The sequence below is a fragment of the Hyperolius riggenbachi genome, chromosome 6 (assembly GCF_040937935.1).
Source record: "Hyperolius riggenbachi isolate aHypRig1 chromosome 6, aHypRig1.pri, whole genome shotgun sequence".
In the NCBI taxonomy this organism is placed as follows: domain Eukaryota; kingdom Metazoa; phylum Chordata; class Amphibia; order Anura; family Hyperoliidae; genus Hyperolius; species Hyperolius riggenbachi.
The window spans coordinates 165,912,306-165,936,558 of record NC_090651.1 but is presented as its reverse complement, the minus strand read 5'-3'; the positions used below and the strand labels follow the sequence as shown (position 1 = coordinate 165,936,558).

At 40.6% G+C, this 24,253-nt stretch overlaps 1 protein-coding gene across 1 annotated transcript in view; it reads left to right on the top strand.

Annotated features, from left to right (window-relative positions):
- KIFAP3 (kinesin associated protein 3) overlaps positions 1–19,780 on the top strand; it is a 185,914-nt gene extending 166,134 nt beyond the window's left edge. The window contains exons 17-20 of the mRNA XM_068240179.1: positions 8,109–8,194; positions 16,319–16,508; positions 16,597–16,693; positions 18,535–19,780. Coding sequence (XP_068096280.1) covers positions 8,109–8,194; positions 16,319–16,508; positions 16,597–16,693; positions 18,535–18,643 — 482 coding nt within the window. The 3' untranslated portion in view covers positions 18,644–19,780. The remainder of the gene's footprint in view (positions 1–8,108; positions 8,195–16,318; positions 16,509–16,596; positions 16,694–18,534) is intronic.
- The last annotated feature ends 4,473 nt before the right edge of the window (positions 19,781–24,253 follow it).

The following is a 24,253-nucleotide window of genomic DNA, read 5'->3' as shown; positions in this document are numbered from 1 at the left end:
AAGACTACCTTTAGAAAGCGTGTCTAGACATTGTTGCCATTGCTCGGGATCTAGTTCAATGCAACAGTCTCCTTCCAACGCAACCTGGAATGGACGCTTGAAACCTTTGCGAAGCAGCATTGAAGGCTAAGTAAAGGAAAGAGAGTGTGCCCTTACAAACGAGTTCAGTCAACCACTGCATCTCAAATAAGGTAGTACTGAGTCCCTGACCAGTCTTGGAAAGGGCTGAAATGTAATGAAACAGCTGTTGTGCCAACAAAAAAACAGTAAGAAGGGATATGGAAGCTTTCGACAATTTGTTGCTTAGAGCTGATCTTATTATTAATTAAGATATATCTCAAGGTAGTTACAGTGCTGCCAATAATTTATTCATACCCTTGGCAAATTTTAACTTAAAGTGAAAAAGAATCCAAGGGTCACCATTAAGGCCATCCTGGTGAATTTGGGCTCTGCTGGTGGCAATGTCTCAAGGCAGACAATCCAACAGACACTGCACTCTGCTGGGTTCCACGGATGCAGACCAAGGAGGGCTCCACTTCTCCAGATAAGGCACACAAAAACTCACTTGGCCTTTGCAAATGCACATTTGGACTAAGAAGAAGACTTCTGGTCTTCTGTGTTATGGTCAGATGAAACAAAAAAATGAATTGTTTGGTCACTATGATGTTTCCTGCATTTGGCGTAAAAAAAGGAGAAGCCTTCAACCTAAAGAACACCATCCCCACTGTCAAACATGGTGGTGGGAGCCTAATGCTTTGGGAGTGTTTTTCAGCTAATGGACCAGGGAACCTATTCACAGTAAACATCACCATGAAAAAGAGCAGTACATGAGAAAAAAGAGCAGTACATGAGGATTCTCAACGACAGCATCTGGCAGTCTGCAAAGAAACTTGGCCTTGGGCACCAGTGGACATTTCAGCATGACTATGACCCAAAACACACAGCAAAAGTGGTGAAGAAATGGTTAGTAGACAACAATATTAACATTTTGGAGTGGCCCAGTCTGACTTTAATCCAAATGATAATCTTTGGAGGGAGCTAAAGATCAGGATGATGGCAAGAAGACCCTCCAACCTGAAAGATTTGGAGCTCATTGCTAAAGATGAATGGGCAAAAATACATGTGGAGACATGCAAAAAGCTGGTCTGCAATTATAGTAAGCATTTGATTGTTGTAATAGCCAATAAAGGCTTTTCTATTGATTATTAAGAAGGGTATGAATAATTTTGGACTGGACAATTTTTGCTCAAATGTAAATAAAAGCTTAGAATTTTTTTTTTCTACAATAATACCTCTTGTACATCGTCTTAATATCTTTTGGGAGACACCTATGTCATTTCCCGTCAAAAAAAATACTTACTGGTTGAATAAATGTAACTTTAAGTCAAAATTTGCCAGGGGTATGGATAATTCTGGGCAACACTGTATATCATTCCTGACCAACCAACGAAAAGTTAAATATATTTACATGTCATGATATTGTAGAGTCTAGTTTAGAATTTAAAATTACAGTATGGAGTGTCAATTGTCATTAATGAGTATCTGGACAATAATAGGGCGAAATGAAAAAAATGCTCACAGCTCAGCTCCTATGCCCCAATCTACCACCACCTTCTTCACCCTATGTGGCGCGTCCCCGCTTGAATGGGAAGTGAAGAGCAACACCTGCCCGACTTCTGTTACACCCAGGCCTTGTAGGTGCAAGCTATAGGAGCTCAACGTAGATTGAACTATGTAACTCACCAGAGCCTAACAGGAGATAGCAAAAGTCCAGTAACAAGCCGAGGTCATACACGTAATAACGGAAGTTTTGAGGTACACTAGGAGCAGGCAATATCAAGGTCAGGCAATCCAAGGTCGATGCAGGCGGCAGACAGAGAGTGGTCAGATTCCAGGCAGAGGGTCAGTACAGGCGGCAAACAGAGAGTAGTCTGATTCCAGGCAGAGGGTCGATACACGAATAATCCAATTCAAATAATCACACCCAGCAAAAGCACAAAGCCAAAGCTAGTATGGGCAACATCAAAGTGTCACAGCAAATTTTAAATACGGGCATGCAACCAATCAGTGGCCGGCTACATATCACAGCATCCAATCAGCACAAGGAATCCGAGTGTCAGCTGACAACAAATCAGCTGACGAAAGTTCATAAAACAGCCTAGGTGTCAGCTGACTACCCATGTCAGCTGACACAAGTTCACAATTCTACCTGAGTGTCAGCTGACTACTCATTTCAGCTGCCACTAACATTCCGGCGTCTGAGGGCATAGGGCAGAGGCTTTCCGGAATGCGCAAGCCCTGCAACATCACCTAAGGCTGTGTGCGGGTCCTGGTTGCTATAGACACGCACACTCAAAGCAACCACTGGATTGGAGGAGGGAGCCGGTCGGGTCTCCGTGGCAATGGATGCATTGCGGGATCCCGGAATTAAGTTGCTGACATTATTCCCCCCCCCTCCCCCCTCCCCTTGAGGAGTGCTCTCCATACACTCCAAACTAGGTTTATCTGGAAACCTGGAATAAAATTCCTCTATCAAATGAGTGGCATGCATCTGCTTAGCCGGAACCCAAGATCTCTCCTCAGGACCCATACCCTTTCCAATCAATAAGAAACTGAAGGGAATTTCTGACAGTACGAGAATCTAGTATTTTCTCTATCTCGTATTCCAATTCTCCATTGATCTCAACTGGAGAAGGTGGAGAATTAGACGGCTCGACATTGGCTGCAGATTTTAACAGGGAGACATGGAAAGAATTAGCTCCTCTTATAGAAGGAGGCAACTTGACTCTATAAGTAACCTTGTTTATTCTTTCTAAAACTGGATATGGCCCAATAACTTTAGGTCATAACTTAGTTGAAGGCTGCCGGAGAGATATTGCGAGTGGACACCCAAACTAGATCCCCTGGAGAAAATTCTGATTCAGAAGAACGGTGCCAATCCGCAAATTTTTTTGTCGGCCAACAGTGTCCTCAAGATTTTCCTGAACTTGTTTCCAGACCACAGGAAAATGATTAACCCAATCATCAAGAGTGGGAAGATCGGAGGGTGGTCCAGAGAGAGAGCAAAATCTTGGGTTCAGGCTGAAAACTATTTGAAACTGAGACATCTTGGTAAAACTATTGATTAAATTATTCATAGCAAACTCTGCAAACGATAAATACTCAGACCAACTTTCCTGAAAGTTTGCTACGAAACACTTCAAATAATGTTCCAGAGATTGTTTCGTTTTTTTCTGTCTGGCCATTGATCTGTGGGTGAAACCCAGAAGAAAGAGACACCGATATTCCAAGGCGAGAACAGAATGCACGCCAAAATCGGGAAACAAATTGTACTCCTCAATCAGATACAACATTTTCAGAAATCCCATGCAATCTGAACACGTTATCAATAAAAAAAAATGAGCTAATTCCTTAGCAGAGGGAAGTTTAGGTAGAGGCACAAAATGACAAATTTTGCTGAACCTATCAACTATTACAAGAATAGTAGTGTTTCACTGAGAAACCGGTAAATCTCCAACGAAGTCCATCACAATATGAGTCCATGGTTTTCAGGAATAGGCAGAGGTTGAAGAAATCCCTGAAGAGAGTTCTGCAAAGATTTGTTACAGGCACAGACTGAGCATGCTTTGACAAAGGCAATGGTATCATTGTTTAATGAAAGCCACCATACTAAACGTTTAAGTAACTCAAGTGTTTTTTTTTCTCACCTGGATGACCTGCAGTCTTACTATCATGCAACTGTTTCAATACCTGTAATCGGAGATGTAGAGCCACAAATACCGATCAAGGAGGAGCTTTCTGAACGTATGGATGTACCAATACAGGAGCGGAACTGAAATCTTTTTTCCAAATCATTGAAAGACTGAACAGCAGAAATATCTCAGACTGAGGGATCAGCTCCTTTCTTGGTAAGATCAATGAGTGGAGCCACTGTGGAGGAAAAATTCTTAATACATTTCCTATAAAAATTAGAAAACCTAAAAAAAATCTGCAAAGACATTAAATCATGGGGCTGAGGCCAATTGAGGACTGCTGACAATTTGCTGGAATCCATAGCTAAACCAGACACAGAAATTACATAACCGAAGAAGGACACTTTTATAACTTCGCATATAAACAGTTTTCCCTTAATTTCTGCAAGACCAATTTAACATGAGTACGATGACTAGACAGTGATGGAGAGAAAATCAAAATATCATCCAAGTATACCACAACAAATTTACCTAAGAAATCAAGGAATACGTCATTCACAAAATTTTGGAAGACAGCCGGAAGGTTACATAACCCAAAGGGCATCACTAAATATTCATAATGCCCATCATTGGTGTTAAAGGCTGTCTTCCATTCATCTCCCTGTCTGATCCTGATTAAATTATAGGCCCCTCTAAAATAAAGTTTAGAAAAGCCTGTAGCACCAGCTACCTGTGTAAATAAATCATCAATGAGAGGAAGGAGTTATCTGTTTTTTATCGTGATCTTATTAATGCCTCGGTAATCGATGCAAGGTCTCAACCCACCATCTTTCTTCTCCACAAAAAAGAAACCAGCTCCAGCTGGAGAAGAAGAAAGTCTAATAAAGCCTTTCTCTAAGTTTTCCTTTACATAATCTCTCATAGCCTTGTCTTCAGGTCCAGAGAGATTATATAAACGACCACGAGGTGGCATAGTACCAGGAAGCAAATCAATTGCACAGTCATAAGGCTTATGTGGATGGAATTTATCAGCAGCCTGTGGAGAAAACACATCGTAGAATTCTTGATATTCACTTGGAATTTTTCCTGGACCCAAATCAACAGCAAGCAAAGGGAGATTTTTAAAAACATTTTGGAACAGAAAGATGACCATTCAACTAGTTGCTTAGACTGCCAATCAATCACTGGATTGTGTTTGGACAACCAAGGGAGGCCTAAACTCACTGGACAAGAGGGAATCTTAAAGGGGAACTTCAGCCTAAACAAACATACTGTCATCAAGTTACATTAGTTATGTTAATTAGAATAGATAGGTAATATAATCTCTTACCCACCCTGTTTTAAAAGAACAGGCAAATGTTGGTGATTCATGGGGGCTGCCATCTTTGTCATGGGGGCAGCCATCTTTTTGGTTGAAAGGAGGTGACAAGGAGCAGGAGACACAGTTCCAACTGTCCTGTGTCCTGATTACCCCTCCCAGCTGCACACGCTAGGCTTCAAATGTCAAATTCAAAATGTAAAAAATAAAAAAATTGCACCAAAACAGCAGAACGAGAACAACAACATCAGAAATCCCATCATGCTTTGCACAGCATCAGGGGAAAAAAGCCCGGGCAGTTTTCTTCTGTGCAGCTAAAAATGAGGCTTGGATAAGAGAAACAAAGTTTTGATGCAGTGAAACTGTTAAGGAAACACCAAGGCTTTTCAGTGCCGCTGAGTCGATTTTTAGTCCGGAGGTTCACTTTAAGACAGAAAAACTTCATGGACTCCGAATGAAAGAGTCCCACATTGACCACCAGCTCAGGAGTCTCAGTGATTGGTTGACAGTTTTGAAGGGGGGTATCCTCAATGGCAGTAATACATAATTGTTCTGACAATACAGCAGTTGGAATATCTAGTTGCTGAGCTAACGATAAATCCAAAAAATTCCCTGCAGCCCCACAATCAATGAAAGCTTGGCAATTATGAACCTTACCAACCTACATAATGGAAATCAGGAAATACCTGCCTGCGTAGGTGAGTTTCCTCGACCTCACCTAAGCGCTGAAGTTTTCCAACTTCCTTTTCTTAACAGGACACTACCTAGCAAAATGTCTTGCACCCCATACAGACACAGACGTCTTCTGTTTTTTTCAGCAACAGATATCTTAGACCCACCAATTTGCATTGGCTCTGGATCATCATTTCACTGGTGAAACTGGAGAAGCTGCAGGGACTGGAGGGGTTGCTGGAACTGAAGAAGTCCAATTAGGACGAAAGGAGCAAACCTTTTCCTGATGTCTCTCCCTAAGACTTCTATCGATTTGAATGGATAACCGAATCATATCCTTTAAAGTGTTTGGGACCCCAACTCTAGCAAGTTCATCTTTCAATTATTCTGAAGGACTGATCTTGAATTGATGCTTAAGAGTAGGTTCATTCCACAGGGTGTCTCCAGACCATTGGCAAAACTCTGTAACATACTCTTCCACAGGACGTCTACCTTGACTGAGATACTGAAGGGCCATTTCTGCCGCCGCCCCCTTGCCAGGATCATCATATAACACGGCCAAGGCTTCAAAGAGTGTATCGGTACTAGTGAGGGCCGGATGTTGTTGTTTAACTAGACCAGGCTTTCTCAACCAGGGTTCCCTGGAACCCTAGGGTTCCTTGAGTACTCTGCAGGGGTTCCCTGGCATTTTCCCCCATCGTGGGGGGAAGTAGAATATGCTCATATTATAATAGGGAGTACGGTAAAAACCAGCACTAAACTGGAGGTCAGAATAATAATGAGCACATTAATAAAAAGCACTTGGATAAGGAGACGGTATAATGTGTGGCAGTGTAATGGGGGTAGTGAAATAAACAGCCACATCTACTTTTAAAGACCATGCCTCCTACATAATAAATTCAGGGGTTCCTCGGGATCCAAAAATTATTTGCGGGGGTTCCCTGAGATCCAAAAATTATTTGCAGGGTTCCTCCAGAGTAGAAAGGTGGAGAAAGGCTGAACTAGACAGAGTGCCCAGGCCTGTGGCTCACCTTGTAATAAGGAGATTACAGCACCAACATGGGTCCTTTCGTTAACGTAAGTTCTAGGCAGCAAAGAAAAATGAAGGAAGCAACCTCTACGAAAGAGCCTAAACTTGGTTTTGTCTCCAGAAAACCTCTCAGGAAGGGGAAGTTTAGGCTCTGGGGAAAGAAAGGCCGCTTGATCTGACGGAGCTGGAATAGTATCAACGGCCGGAACAGAAACTGGTGCAGCAGGAGTCAAGGGTGATGCTGGGTTCTGCAACTGTTCTTGAATCTGGGAGTCATTCTTCTGTACCTCCTCGACTGAGATTCGAAGTTGAGCAAGTAGATTGCAGAGAATCTCCATCTGAGAACGTTCCCCGTTTACGTCCATCTCAACTGGATATTGGGTTTTTTTAGGACCGTGATAATGTCAGGCTTGGCAAGTTATCAGCTCACAGCTCAGCTCCTATGCCCCAATCTACCACCACCTTCTTCACCCTATGTGGCGCGTCCCCACTTGAACGGGAGGTAAAGAGCAACACCTGCCTGATTTCAGTTACACCCAGGCCTTGTAGGTACAAGGTATAGGAGCTGAACGTAGAGTGAACTATGTAACTCACCAGAACCTAACAGGAGATAGCGAAAGTCCAGTAACAAGCCAAGGTCATACACGTAATATCAGAAGTTTTGAGGAACACATGCAGGTGGCAGACAGAGAGTAGTCAGATTCCAGGCAGAGGGTCGATATACAAATAATCACACCCAGCAAAAGCACACAGCCAAAACTAGCACAGGCAACATCAAAGTGTCACAGCAAACTTTAAATACAGGCATGCAACCAATCAGTGGCCGGCCACACATCACAGCATTCAATCAGCACAAGGAATTTGCCTGGGTGTCAGCTGACAACTGATCAGCTGACACAAGTCCATAAAACAGCCTAGGTGTCCGCTGACTACCCATGTCAACTGACACAAGTTCACAATTCTACCTGAGTGTCAGCTGACTAATCATGTCAGCTGACACTAACTTTCCGGCGTCTGAGGGCAAAGGGTGGACGCTTGCCGAAATGCGCCCGCCCTGCAACATCGCCTGAGGCTGTGTGCGCGTCCTGGTTGCTATGGATGCGCACACGCAAAGCAACCACTGGCGCGGAAGAGGAGGGAGCAAGTCGGGTCTCCGTGGCGATGGATGCATCGCAGGATCCTGGAGGTAAGTTGCTGACACCTACATATCAGATCCAAATTGTAGTATCCGGTGTTCATATACTGTAAAAGTGTAAATGAACTTCACAACAGGATTCGTTCAGTTTGGCCTGTGATTGTATGCGATGATCTGTTATATTTTGTGAGATGGAAAATAAAAAATATTTTAATTGTGATAATTCTGATTTATACATTTTCCTTAAGATAGTCCATGCAGAGGCTCCTGCCTATCTCATAGATTTAATGCATGATAAAAATGCAGAGATTCGAAAAGTGTGTGATAACACTCTTGATATCATAGCGGTAAGTAAATCCATTAGTGTTTAACCCATTCGCATTCCATCGTTTTCACTTGAGAAATGTTCACCTCCCATTCATTAGCCTATAACTTTATCACTACTTATCACAATGAACTGATCTATATCTTGTTTTTTCCGCCACCAATTAGGCTTTCTTTGGGGGGTACATTTTGCTAAGAGCCACTTTACTGTAAATGCATTTTAACAGGAAGAATAAGAAAAAAACGGAAAAAATGATTATTTCTCAGTTTTCAGCAATTATAGTTTTAAAATAATACATGCCTCCATAATTAAGTCACGTATTGTATTTGCTCATATGTCCCGGTTATTACACCGTTAAAATTATGTCCCTATCACAATGTATGGCGACAATATTTTATTTGGAAATAAAGGTGCATTTTTTCCGTTTTGCATCTATCACTATTTACAAGTCATATTACTGCCACAAACCTGAATCAGTTTTATTGGAATTCCACGTGAAAGACCAATACAAAGTGGTGTACATGTGGGAAGTGGAACGAAAATCATACATGATTCCAATTTTTTTTACAAATAAATAACTGCAAAGTAGGGTGTGCGTAATTTTTCATCCCCCTTTGGTCTGAGTGCAGTCAGTGGCCCATAGACATTGCCTGATGAGTGCTAATGACTAAATAGAGTGCACCTGTGTGTAATCTAATGTCAGTACAATTACAGCTGCTCTGTGACAGCCTCAGAGGTTGTCGAAGAGAATATTGGGAGCAACAACACCACGAAGTCCAAAGAACACACGAGACAGGTCAGTTATAAAGTTATTGAGAAATTTAAAGCAGGCTTAGGCTACAAAAAGATTTCCAAAGCCTTGAACTTCCCACGGAGCACTGTTCAAGCGATCATTCAGAAATGGAAGGAGTATGGCACAACTGTAAACCTACCAAGACAAGGCCGTCCACCTAAACTCACAGGCCGAACAAGGAGAGTGCTGATCAGAAATGCAGTCAAGAGGCCCATGGTGACTTTGGATGGGCTGCAGAGATCTACAGCTCAGGTGGGGTAATCTGTCTATTAGTCGTGTACTGCACAAAGTTGGCCTTTATGGAAGAATGGCAAGAAGAAAGCCATTGTTAACAGAAAAGCATAAGGAGTCCTGTTTGCAGTTTGCCACAAGCCATATGGGGGACACAACAAACATGTGGAAGTAGGTGCTCTGGTCAGATGAGACCAAAATTGAACTTTTTGGCCAAAATGCAAAACTCTATGTATGGCGGAAAACTAACACTGCACATAACTCTGAACACACCATCCCCACTGTCAAATAGGGAGGTGGCAGCATTATGCTCTGGGGTTGCTTCTCTTCAGCAGGGACAGGGAAGCTGGTCAGAGTTGATGGGAAGATGGATGGAGCCAAATACAGGGCAATCTTGGAAGAAAACCTCTTGGAGTCTACAAAAGACTTGAGACTGGGGCGGAGGTTCACCTTCCAGCAGGACAACGACCCTAAACATAAAGCCAGGGCAACAATGAAATGGTTTAAAACAAAACATATCCATGTGTTAGAATAGCCCAGTCAAAGTCCAGATCTAAATCCAATCGAGAATCTGTAGCAAGATCTAAAAAACTGCTGTTCACAAACGCTGTCCATCTAATCTGAGTGAGCTGGAGCTGTTTTGCAAAGAAGAATGGGCAAGGATTTCAGTCTCTAGATGTGCAAAGCTGGTAGAGACATACCCTAAAAGACTGGCAGCTGTAATTGCAGAAAAAGGTGGTTCTACAAAGTATTGACTAAGGGGGCTGAATAATTAAGCACACCCCACTTTGCAGTTATTTAAAAAAAAAATGTTTGGAATCCTGTATGATTTTTCGTTCCACTTCTCACGTGTACACCAAATTTGTATTGGTCTTTCACGTGGCATTCCAATAAAATTGATTCATGTTTGTGGCAGTAATATGTGACAGTAAAATGTGGAAAACTTCAAGGGGGCCGAATCAATGTTTAAAAATCTCTGTCCATTCATTTAAATGGACAGCGTTTAAACAACAAATGCAGCGATTTCTGTTTAACCTCTGTGTGAACTAGCCCTTGGTGTGACACTGTCACTTTAATAAACTTTTTTTTTTTAAAAACTTTTGACTTCTCTTTTTTCTCATTTTTATGAATGATCACTGCTATTTAGTACAGCAGCAATCATTCGCTTTTACACAGGTGCATGCTCGATGGTGTATGTATCATGTATGTATCATGTGGTGATGATTGAGGCGTGCACACGCGGCAGCGGCTCTCAAAGGAGGAAGTGAATTTCACATCCTGGAATGCAAGGGAAATGTTGAATTCATGTCCTGAAATGTAAAGGGGTTAATCTATAGTTGAACATCAGCACTGAAGCATGTTTTTTGCATGGGTTTGATATGGCACTTCAAACCCTCCGCCCCCCCCCCCCCCCCCCCCCAAATCAAGCAGGTTGGTAGGGTACATGTAGAAAGAAAAAATGTGCCAAGAAATCTCATTGAGTTAATTATTTTCGATAAAATATCAGTTATACCATATTAAATACTTCTGATAAAACAATAGCAACTAGGCAGTATAAAATATATGAAACCCCTAAGCTTCTGTTCCATCAAATAAGACACCCTGTATAGTGACAACAAAAAGAAATGTTATTTAACCACTTCCAGACCGCGGTACTTAACATTTATGCCATGTTTGTGGCTGTTCACTCCTGCCAGGGTGTAAATGTAAATTATCACGCCTCGCAGACCTCCCGCTCTCGCCTTCCCTGCATGCCCGTATTCTGCCGTCGCTATGACGGCCGAGCTGTTAGCCTGTCAGGAGCTGCTTTCATTGGCTTCTAGTGAGAGCCATTCACATTGGCCCAACGTGTTTACACTTTTAGGAGCCAATGAAAACTGCTCCTGACTGGCTCACATAGCACTGCTGTTATAGCCACAGCAGAGCGAGTGGCATGCAGCGATGGGAGAGTGGTGGGTCCGTGCGGCAATTTGTTGCAAAGCTTAAAGTGAACCAGAGCCGTAGCACCCTCATGTATTTTACCATATATATCAGTGGGAACATCAGAGAAAACACCTACCCTGATTTCTGTTTCATCCTTCACTGCTCAGCCTGCCTGTTAGCAGCCCTGATAAAATCCCCGACCTGAGAATTAAGTCTGGCTTTGCTCAGGAATCATTATAGCGGAGTCATTATAGCAGAGCCAGAAAGGGGCAGGCTTGGGCTTGAAAAGACATCAGAGAAGACAGACTCAGCTATAATAATTCTTGAGCAAAGCCAGACTGAATGCTCAGTTAGGGATTTTATCATGGCTGATAACAGGTGGGCTGAGCAGTGTAGGATGAAACCGAAAACAGGGTAGGTGTTTTCTCTAATGTTCCTACTGATATATATGGTAAAATACATGAGGGTGCTTAGTCTCTGGTTTACTTTAAGGAGCCAGAGACTGCTGGTATGGAAAGGGTTAAGTTGTTTGCACTCAATCATGCAAATATCATGCACATATATATGCATAGTAAGTTCTGCAAACCTAAAGCAGATGGTATCTACACGTAGGTCAATTAAATCTGGTAAGTAGAAAATCAGTAATGGTTCTTCAAAAGAAATATGTTGTTTGCATTCCCATACTAATTTGTAAGCTCCAAAGTTTACTTTGTGGAAATGCATATATACAGTAATATATATATATATATATATATATATATATATATATATATATATATATATATATGTGTGTGCAGTCCAGAGAATAATGTTGCCAAATACTTGTTTGTCCAAGACTGCAACAAAGAAAAACAAAAGTTTGCTTTCCTAAAACAGAAAGAATTTGCGATAATTCAGGTTGGAGTGAGCTTGAGATGTCTCCCAGAGCAACACTGCTGAATATATGCAAATTAAAGGGACTCCGAGCAGTGCAGAAACTATGGAAAGATGCATATCATTTTAAAGCTCTTTCTCCTCTTTCCAATGCTATATAAACCGCGGCCCTACGCCTTTTAGTTTTCGCTATTTTCGCGATTGAAATTGCCGCGGCCGCGATTTCAATCGCGAAAATAAAGAAAACTAAAAGGCGTAGAGCGACGATTTAGGTGTCGCCAGAAAGAGGAGAAAGAGAGCTTTAAAATGATATCCATCTTTCCATAGTTACTTGTATTACACAGGACGACACTTTCCCCAGTGTCAGCAGCTCCATTCAGCAGAAAAAGTCGCCCTGTGTAATACAATGTAACTATGGAAAGATGGATATCATTTTAAAGCTCTCTTTCTCCTCTTTCTGGCGACACCTAAATCGTTGTCCTACGCCTTTTAGTTTTCTTTATTTTCACGATTGAATTCACGGCCGCGGCAATTTCAATCGCGAAAATAGCAAAAACTAAAAGGTGTAGGGCAGCGGGATATATATCATTGGAAAGAGGAGAAAGAGAGCTTTAAAATGATATGCATCTTTCCATAGTTTCTGCACTGCTCGGAGTCCCTTTAACCATTGTACCCTTAGAAGCTAAACACACCTCCACAACCGCTGGAATGCAATGATGTGTCAGTTTGTTAATTTGTACAGAGCCATAATAATCCAACATGCATACAGACTATTTCGGATTGTTTGATCCTCATCAGTGCATGCCATGGATTAATTTGGCTCTATGGAGTAGGGCTTGTGAATCCGAGAGGCACAGACTAACCAGCAAGCTCATGGTGACCCAGAACTCATTGGAGTGTGTAAGGGACTACAATGGTCCTAAAAGCCCCCTTACTAAGATGTTAAGAAAAATAAAAGTTTTCTTTCCTAAAACAGAAAGAATTTGCGATAATTCAGGTTGGAGTGAGCTTGAGATGTCTCCCAGAGCAACACTGCTGAATATATGCAATATCCCTGTGTCCCTTACACACTCCAATGAGTTCTGGGTCACCATGAGCTTGCTGGTTAGTCTGTGCAACAAAGAAAGTTATACAGTATATTAGCACTCCAATACCTATTTGTATACTCCAGGATCTGTGCAAAAGTATGGCTGCATAATTAGCGCACTCCAGATAAGAGCTGCAGCCAAAGTATACAAAACTAAGTATACGCATTGAGATACAGATGTAATAACTGGCAATCCTCATCAATAGCTCACCATCAACATTTTCCAAATCATAATAATTACAAAAAGTCTTTGGGAGAAATGGAATAGGTAACAAAGGGGGCGGGGTGTAGAATGGTTGGACAACTGCACCGAGCAAGAGGCTGGTGCTTTATTTACATTAGTTTCTCTAATGGTGTCCATACATGGTACAATTTTTTTTTTTTATTATTTTTTTTGGATTAGATAATTTTGTTTTATTATTCTGTTAGATCGAATATAAAGACTTTTCCAACTTGTCCGACCTGATTTTTATTGAAAAAACGCTATAGTTGTTTGTTTTTCTTGATTGAAAAAAATATTATTTTTGACTTTCATTTGATTTGATCGTTTTGGTTTGATAAATGGGAAAATCGAATTTTTTTATTGTACCGTGTACAGTATGGGCACCATTAGAGGTAGGCCATTGTGGCTGTTCTGAGCAGTGTCGTTGTTACTGTGGCTCTGTGCACCCTTGTCACCATGTTTCCCAATAAACACAAAGCTAAAGACACACAAAGTACACTAAGCTAAGTTTGAATGCTTTTCTGAATGGAGTATGATTACACAGATATGTTAATATGGCATATATTCCGTTACAAAACTTATGATTGATTTTAACAGACAGGTGTAACCCATGTGATCTATGAATCACATTGAGAGTCTACATACTGTATAAAATCTGCATCCATGAATGGTGTGAGCAAAATCTTTAAAGAGAATCTGTATTGTTAAAATCACACAGAAGTAAACATACCAGTGCGTTAGGGGACATCTCCTATTACCCTCTGTCACAATTTCGCTGCTCCCCGCCGCATTAAAAGTGGTTAAAAACAGTTTTAAAAAGTTTGTTTATAAACAAACAAAATGGCCACCAAAACAGGAAGTAGGTTGATGTACAGTATGTCCACACATAGAAAATACATCCATACACAAGCAGGCTGTATACAGCCTTTCTTTTGAATCTCAAGAGATCATTTGTGTGTTTCTTTCCCCCTGCATCTCTCATGCACTGAAGTTTCAGGCTGCTCTTTTCTTCCTGCAAACAGCTTTGCCCTTGTCTGTAATTCCTCACTATGTGAAAGCCCAGCCAGCTCAGAGGACGATTTATCCAGCTTGTAAAAGAGAAGAGAGAAGCTGCTCTAATCTAAATAACACACAGGCAGTGTTCATAGAGGGGCCTGGAAGGGGGAGTTCATAGCAGAACCACAACATTGAAGAACTTGGCAGCCTTCCAGACACAGGCTGACCAGTCTGACAAGAGAGAGATAAGTTGATTTATTACAGAGACTGTGATAGTACAAAGTGCTGCAGTAAGCCACAACACATCAGAATAGCTTTTGGAACTTGTAGGATGATAAAAAACAGGATGCAATTTTTGTTACGGAGTCTCTTTAAAGAGACTCCGTAACAAAAATTGCATCCTGTTTTTTATCATCCTACAAGTTCCAAAAGCTATTCTAATGTGTTCTGGCTAACTGCAGCACTTTATACTATCACTGTCTCTGTAATAAATCAATGTATCTTTCCCCTGTCAGACTTGTCAGCCTGTGTCTGGAAGGCTGCCAAGTTCTTCAGTGTTGTGGTTCTGCTATGAACTCCCCCTTCCAGGCCCCTCTATGCACACTGCCTGTGTATTATTTAGATTAGAGCAGCTTCTCTCTTATCTTTTACAAGCTGGATAAATCGTCCTCTGAGCTGGCTGGGCTTTCACATACTGAGGAATTACAAACAAGGGCAAAGCTGTTTGCAGGAAGAAAAGAGCAGCCTGAAACTTCAGTGCATGGGGGAAAGAAACACACAAATGATCTCTTGAGATTCAAAAGGAATTGTGTATACAGCCTGCTTGTGTATGGATGTATTTTTCTATGTGTGGACATAGTGTACATCAACCTACTTCCTGTTTTGGTGGCCATTTTGTTTGTTTACAAACAAACTTTTTAAAACTGTGTTTAACCACTTTTAATGCGGCGAGGAGCGGCGAAATTGTGACAGAGGGTAATAGGAGATGTCCCCTAACGCACTGGTATGTTTACTTTTGAGCGATTTTAACAATACAGATTCTCTTTAATATCCAATTAAATTTGAAAAATGTTTTATCAAGTCTTCATAAAAAATGAAGCAGGAATGTCAAAGGAATAGATAATTATCCATTAATCTTGAAAGAGAATTAAAAACAGAACATACAATGAAAGGGTACCTGAGATGGGGAGGGAGAAAAAAAAGTATACATATTTGGGGCTTCCTCCAGCCCCCTCCAGGCTGATCGCTCCCTCGCTTTCCTCCTCCACCGCCTGACTTGTCTGCAATTGAGCTCAGAAAGTCCTCCAGTTGGTGCAAAAATTATACATACCTGGGGCTTCCTCCAGGACTCCACCAGGCTGATCGCTCCCTCGCTTTCCTCCTCCGCCACCTGACTTGTCCGCAATTGAGCTCAGAAAGTCCTCCAGTTGGCGCAGGCTCAGTCTGGCCGTGCACGCTCCTTCATGGCCGGTAACTGCCCCGGAGTAGTAGTACTGTGCAGACGCATAATGCTGCCAACGACAGGGAGGCATGTGGTCGGGCTGTGCAATTGGACTTTCGGGGCCAATTGTGAACGATCCAGGTGGTGGATGAGGATGGCGAGGGAATGATCAGTCTGGAGGGTGCTGGAGGAAGCCCTAGGTAGTTTTTTTCTCCCTCCTTGTCTCTCAGGTTTGCTTTAAAGTTGAATACTACATACATTTAAATGCTCATAACTGTAAGCTTATGTTGCAAACAGCGTTTAGCTCAATTGAAGCAGTGAATAAAATTCACCAATAACTTGAGTGTAAAACAGATGTGAGCATATGCATGTTAGTTGTATTGTAAGACTAGTCAATTAACCCTGTTTCAAAAACGGGCGCTAGAATGACTGCCAGTTCCGGAAAATCTTTGGACTTTTAGTGCCATAAACTATTATAAAACTAGTTGAATTTAGATTTTTTTTAAATGAACATTTTTAACTTGGAGATGTAATAGTTTAATCATTATTAATATAACCATCATATGTATTCATTTTTAGGAATATGATGAAGAATGGGCAAAAAAGATACAAAGTGAGAAATTCCGCTGGCACAACTCTCAATGGCTAGAAATGGTAGAAAGTCGACAAATGGATGAAAATGAGCAGTATCTATATGGTGATGAACCCATTGAACCATTTATCCATGAAGGAGACATTCTGGAAAGGCCTGATTTGTTTTATAGTGCAGGTAAACACTGGGCTATGTTTTGTTTTCCAAGAAAGAATGTGCGATACAATTTTTATTGGAATTAACATGAAGTTATTGCTCTTTGAAGGACTGATGCCATCTGAAGGTGCAGTGAGCCCAGATATGTTCAATGATTGTCAGCTTCAGAATGGAGACCTCCTTGGTCAACACACATTTGGCACTGGGTGAATATAGCACATATCTATTTTAGAGGTTATGATCTACAGTATGTTTAGAGGTTATGATCTATGGTATCTAACAAATTTGTACACCTCTCACATATTTTTGTAAATATTTCATTATATTATTTCATGGGACAACACTGAAGATATGAAACTTTGATACAATGTAGTTAGTGTACAGCATGTATAACAGTGTAAATTTGCTGTCCCATCAAAATAATTCAACACAGCCATTAATGTCTAAACCGCTGGCAACTAAAGTGAGTACATCCCTCAGTGAAGAATGTCAAAGTTCTGCTGAAAGTGTCAATTATTTTCCAGCACTGACAGTTCTGGACAGTTTTCGGCATGCAATTTACTAGAGCTTAACCGATTGCCATTAGAAGCTACTTCCACTCCACCATGATGCTATCACGAAGCTTATAGATGTTAGAGGCCATGCACTCCTCCTCCTGTTTGAGGATGCCCTACAGATACTCAGTATGTTATAAGTCTGGAGACATGCGTGGCTAGTCCAGCATCTTTACCGTTATTTTTTTTAGCAAGGCATTTGTTGCTTTGGAGGTGTGTTTGGAGTTATTATCATGTTGAAATACTGCCCTGTGTCCCAGTGCCCAAAGGGAGAGGATCATGCTCTGCTTCAATATGTCACATTACATGTTGGCATACATGGTTACCTCAGTGATCTGTCGCTTCCCAGTGCCGGCAGCACTCATGCAGCCCCAAACTATGACCTTCCCACCACCATGCTTAACTGTAGGCATGACACACTTAACTTTGTATTCCACACCTGGTTGCCACAACGCACACATAAGAGGCACAGGATATGGTTCCAGTAAACCATGTCCTTAGTCTGCTTGTCTTCGGAAAACTGTGTGCGGGTTTTCTTGTGCCTTATCGTTAGAAGAGGCTTGCCTCTGGGACGACAGCTATGCAGACCAATTTGATGCAGTGTGCAGCATGTGGTCTGAGTACTGACAGACTGACATCCCCATGCGTACATTCAAAATGGGTGCCAGGGAAGTATTGGGCGCCAGAGAGAACAACTAGTAGAATATTAGTAAAATTACCAATATTCTAATATTGGGTAGTGCTATACCTTACCAATCCCCTACCAAGGCCTAACCTGCTTAACAGATTAGTGCATACACACCACTGTCAAAAGTAATACTGTAATATAGCTCATTGGTAAATATTATTAGAATTATATGGCCAGTCCTAGAACTGGTTTGGTGACTTCTTGAACACCTCAAAACCACATAATTCAAACAGAGTAATATTGTAATACCACAACTGCATAGGCTTGGCCAAAACGCATTTTGACAGTCTGCAGATAGTTTGCATAAAATTATTTATAAACTTCGGCATAGCAGTTTGCCAAAAACTGTCTGAACTTGTTTTGGGTAGTCGCAAAAATTAAGGATCTGTTCATTCATGTTACTCTATAGTTACCTAGCTTGAAAAAATACACATCAAGTTTAGCCCCTTAAGCATCTTTGTACCCTGATTTAGGTGAAGGATAAATCACAGGAATAAAATCATTGCCCTTAAACTAAAAACCCCTGCCCCCCCCCCCCCCCCCCCCCAAGGATCAAAGTATCACATTCTTTACCTGGAAATTATAGATGTGTATGCCCTTCATTATAAGGAATGCATTAAAGCTCCAGTAAAAAAGCACATATAGGATATGCTAAAAATGCTCATGTAACAATATATTTTGCCTTTTAACCACACATACTGAAAATGGTCCTTTTTTTATCAGTTGGTGTCTGACACTACTCATATAAGTTTGTAAGTTGTTTCTTAGTAAGCTCTGATGCATTGTACTTTCTTTTCTCTTTTAGAATCAGTTTTGACAATTTTGGACAGCCCACTGGTATACCTGGGAGACCTGCAACCGCATATGGCTACCGCCCAGATGAACCCTATTATTATGGACTTGGGGTGCAATAGGGGTAGCACTGAATGTTAGGCTGCTGTTATTAAATTATGTCAGGAATGCTTAGGAGAGAAAGCATGTCTCTAAGATTATTAGTCTTTGTCACCTAATATATGTGCATGTCTGTAATGGGTATTTCCCATTGGGAGACACATTAATATGGCGTGATAAGCCATGCTTAACATTGCCAGCTAACACAAAATATATCCTCAAATAAAATGGTGGACTTAGTTTGACCAAGCCGTCCCAAGAGAAATGCACTTTGTAAAGTACTTAACTGTAACTTTTTTTTTTCTGAGACAATATTCCATATTTATTTTTAAAGCTGAACTACAGGCAAATGTAATCAAATTACTAACTAACCCAAATATGTAGTAGGACTAGAGTATTGTACCGTGTTAGCCATCAGTAAAAGCAAATTGTTTTGTATCAGGATGATACAATTTTTTGGTTAACTGAAAAGAAAGAGTAAGCTTTCAGCTAATAAGCCTGCTTCAGAGCATACAGGAATTGAGTCTGAAGGTTTATTAGCTGAAAGCTTACACTTTCTTTTCATTTAACCAAAAATGGTATCATCCTGATTCAAAACTCCATGCTTTAACCAAAATATGTATTTAATAAAGAATAATTTAATGCAACTTTTAAATACAGCTAATATATAAGTAACAAGGTGTAACTTTATATCGCCTTGAAGTAGTCCTTTGCACACTCAGACTTACACTGTGATCTAGAGGACTGCACTATGAGCCAGTCAGGCTTTATTACATTTCACAATGCTGTAAGTCTACCAGTGTGAACATTGATTATGGGCCAGGAGATCACAGTTGTAACTCCTCATTGTAATGCCATCAAAGCTGTCCCATCAGTTGGCTGTGTTGTTTAGTTACAGAGAGATAAAAAGGTGTGCTATGTGGCTTGGCCATCTGACTCACAGGACAGGCTGGCCAGAACGTAAAACTTTTGGATAGGTTAAAACTTGTACATAATCAGTTCTCTGTTCTTATTTGTCTGCCTGGGGTCCAGCTTTGATTAATATTCTAGTGCATATTGTCCTAAATTGTTTACACTTTTTTTGTTTTGTAACTTGTGACTGTGAACCGTTTATAAACTGAACGCTAATATTAAAAGTTCAGTGTTAATTTTCTGGAGAAGATGTACTTTCTACCTGTTTTTCTATATTCTGTTATTGCTTTTGGACTCGTTTATGGATTCTGTGGGCCTGATTTATGGAGGGTTTTCTGGATCATTTAGGACTTTGTGCTGGATATGCTTGAAGGTCTCAAGATGCCTTAGTAAATCAAACCCTACCGTGGTAGGCTTCTGTGAAGCATAAACTTTTATTACATCTGTTAACCAAAGATTATAGCTCATAATGTTCATAAATGTGGTCAAAGTGTACAGTCACTTACCCTTTCCAATCAAGGTGTGCACACGCTAGATAAAACTCGGTCCGAGACTGCAGATAACAACCTCCTCCTTCAAGAATCCCGTGTATACAGCAGCCTCCGACCCCCATCAGATAATGATCAACCTGACCACCATGTTCCCCTCTAGTGTTTGTAGCTCATGCAGAGAGTAGAGCGCTAGCTACAAACACTAGAGGTCAAATGTAATGTGAGGGAAGATACAGAGACCCAGTGCAGTGTGTCTGGACCCGGATCAGGTAAGTTGACATTCCACTGCTGCCTGTACTTTTCAAGGGGCACAAGGCAAGAGGGTGGGCATCCACTAGACACCAGGGTACATGCTATGGTAAATTGAGGGTGGCCACTAGACACCAGGGAACATGTTGAGAGGGGACTGGACACTAGGGTTCTTTTTGTATGTTTTTTGATCTGGGAGTATTGTATTTTTTCAACGTGGGTCTACTTAAGCGCTACATACGGACATTCATTACTGGTAATGTACTTATTCAGTACTTGCTGGAGGTTCTATATAGGGGATACCACTATTTCTATGAATAGGAGGTTCTGGGAACATTATAACGCAGTGTCCTCCGGATAAGGATCACCACGTCTGATGCATCGTATGAGGGAAGCACATAATGGTTATCCCTCCAAACTAACGTTTGCTGGTCTCTGCCATGTTCCGCCAACTGCCAGAGCAGGGGACAGACAGAGAAGACTTGAAAGAGAAGAGGTCCTCCTCATTCTTCCAAGCAATGTGATGGGAGAGTTAGAAATGAACGATTATTTTGACTTCTCATGCTTTCTCGATCCATAATGTGTATTTGAATTTCCTTATCTGTGTCTAATTTGTGTCTGCTGGGATACACATACTGTGTCTTAAAGAGAATCTGTACTCTGAAGTTTTTAAAGCAAAAAGCATACCATTCTATTCATTATGTTCTCCTGGGCCCCTCTGTACTGTTTCTGCCACTCTCTGCTGCAAACCTGGCTTGTAATTGCCAGTTGTAGGCAGTGTTTACAAACAAACTAACCAGCTTGTTATAGGCTCACATAAGCAGAGTGTGTGAGTCATACAGAGCCTGCAGGGGGCCTGGAGGGGGTGTGTATAGCTTCTGCCAATGACAAGCAGTGCAGCACATTCCACACATTCCAGCCTCTGCTGACAGAAGAGAGAAGATTAGATCATATAACAAAAATAACACAGCTACTGTGCAATTAGGAAAGGCTGCAGTAAGCCAGAGCACAGTAGAACAGGCAAAGGAACTTATAGGATAGAAGATCTAAGGCTGAAAATTTTGTTACCCTGTACTGTGGCCTCCTCCTCCCCAATAGCCACCCTATTCCTCACCAGATTTCTATTCTTTAACAGTTAGTGTGCAAAATCTGCACAGTGAGTGTGAAGACACAAATACGCCCAACTGTCACCGCCATAACAATTCACATGCAAAATTCTTCTTCAACATGAAAAATACTTGTAAACCCCATCTGTAAAAAAAACAGAAGACAGACAAAAAAATACCAACTTACATGCATTAACTCATATAATAACAGATATAAAATACTACACGTAAAATGCACACAAAGTGATCTGTAAAAAAAGATTGTTTAGACATGCATACATAATATACTGGAAAAGAGAAAAAAAAAGTCAGACAAAAAGAGTAATAAAGTTGCAAGGAGAAAGAACAAATACATGTTATAACAAACCCGATGCCAAACTCTTCTTCAACATGAAAAATACTTGTCGACTGTCATCTGTAAGAAAACAGAAGAGAGACAAAACAGAAAAAGAGAAAACAATGTACATGCAACTACACATACAATAGAAGAAAAAAAATATTACACATTGCTAAACTAAAAGATACTACAGGGTGGGCCATTTACATGGATACACCCCATAAACCACACCATACTATCAATTTTTTGTTCCAACAGTCTTGGAGGGATCTTTCCAATGTGGGTTAGTGTCAGACCAATAGCGGTGGTTGTTTGTTTACTTCACCATTCACATAAAACGGTGTATCTATATAAATAGCCATATTAAAGTGTATCCATATAAATGGCCCAACCTGTACTGTGGCCTCCTCCTCCCCAATAGCCACCTATTCCTCTCCAGATTTCTTTTCTTTAACAGTTAGTGTGCAAAATCTGCACAGTGAATGTAAAGACATAAGTACGCCCAACTCTCACTGCCATAACAATTCACATGCAAAATTCTTCTTCAACATGAAAAATACTTGTAAACCCCATCTGTAAAAAAACAGAAGACAGACAAAAAAATACCAACTTACATGAATTAACACATACAATATCAGATATAAAATACTACACGTAAAATGCACACAAAGTGATCTGTAAAAAAAAATTGTTTATACATGCATACATATTAAACTGGAAAAGAGAAAAAAAAAGTCAGACAAAAAGAGTAATAAAGTTGCAAGGAGAAAGAACAAATACATGTTATAACAAACCCGATGCCAAACTCTTCTTCAACATGAAAAATTCTTGTCGGCTGCTATCTGTAAGAAAACAGAAGAGAGAGAAAACAGAAAAAGAGAAAACAACGTACATGCATTTACACATACAATGGAAGAAATAAAATATTACACATTGCAAAACTAAAGTATACTACAGGGTGGGCCATTTATATAGATACACTGTATCTATGGATACACCCCATAAACCACACCATACCATCAATTATTTTGTTCCAACAGTCTTGGAGGGATCTATCCAATGTGGGTTAGTGTCAGAGCAATAGCGGTGGTTGGTAGTTTACTTCACCATTCACATAAAACGGTGTATCTATATAAATGGCCATATTAAAGAGAATCTGTATTGTTAAAATCACACAAAAGTAAACATACCAGTGCGTTAGGGGACATCTCCTATTACCCTCTGTCACAATTTCGCCGCTCCTCGCCGCATTAAAAGTAGTCAAAAGCAGTTTTAAAAAGTTTGTTTATAAACAAACAAAATGGCCACCAAAACAGGAAGTAGATTGATGTACAATATGTCCACACATAGAAAAAACATCCATACACAAGCAGGCTGTATACAGCTTTCCTTTTGAATCTCAAAAGATCATTTGTGTGTTTACCTTCTGTCCGCTTCTTCTCTCATGCACTGAACATTACAGGCTTCCTGCAGACAGCTCTGCCTGTGCCTGTGTTTGTAATTCCTCAGTATGTGTCAACCAGCTACTTTCACAGCCTAACAGAGGAGGATTTTTATCCAGCACTCTTCTATCACTGATAAGATAGCAGAGAAGCTGCTGGCTTATGTAAATAAAACACACACTGGAGTGTTCATAGAGGAACAGACCAGCACGGAAGAGTTGGCAGCCTTCCAGACACAGGCCGACAAGTCTGACAGGGGAAAGATACATTGATTTATTACAGAGACCGTGATAGTACACAGTGCTGCAGTGAGCCAGAACAGATTAGAATAGGTTTAGGAACTTGTAGGATGGTAGAAAAAACGTTGTAATTTTTGTTACAGAGTCACTTTAAAATGTATCCATATAAATGGCCCACCATGTACTGTGGCCTCCTCCTCCCCAATAGCCACCCTATTCCTCTCCAGATTTCTTTTCTTTAACAGTTAGTGTGCAAAATCTGCACAGTGAAAGCGAAGACACAAATATCCCCAACTGTCACCGCCATAACAATTCACATGCAAAATTCTTCTTCAACATGAAAAATACTTGTAAACCCCATCTGTAAAAAAACAGAAGACAGACAAAAAAAATCAACTTACATGCATTAACACATACAATAACAGATATAAAATACTACACGTAAAATGCACAAAATGATCTGTAAAAAAAGATTGTTTATACATGCATACATATTATACTGGAAAAGAGAAAAAAAAAGTCAGACAAAAAGAGTAATAAAGTTGCAAGGAGAAAGAACAAATACATGTTATAACAAACCCGATGCCAAACTCTTCTTCAACATGAAAAATTCTTGTCGACCGCCATCTGTAAGAAAACAGAAGAGAGAGAGAAAACAGAAAAAGAGAAAACAACGTACATGCATTTACACATACAATGGAAGAAATAAAATATTACACATTGCTAAACTAAAAGATACTACAGGGTGGGCCATTTTCATGGATACACCGTATCTATGGATACACCCCATAAACCACACCATACTATCAATTTTTTTGTTCCAACAGTCTTGGAGGGGTCTATCCAATGTGGGTTAG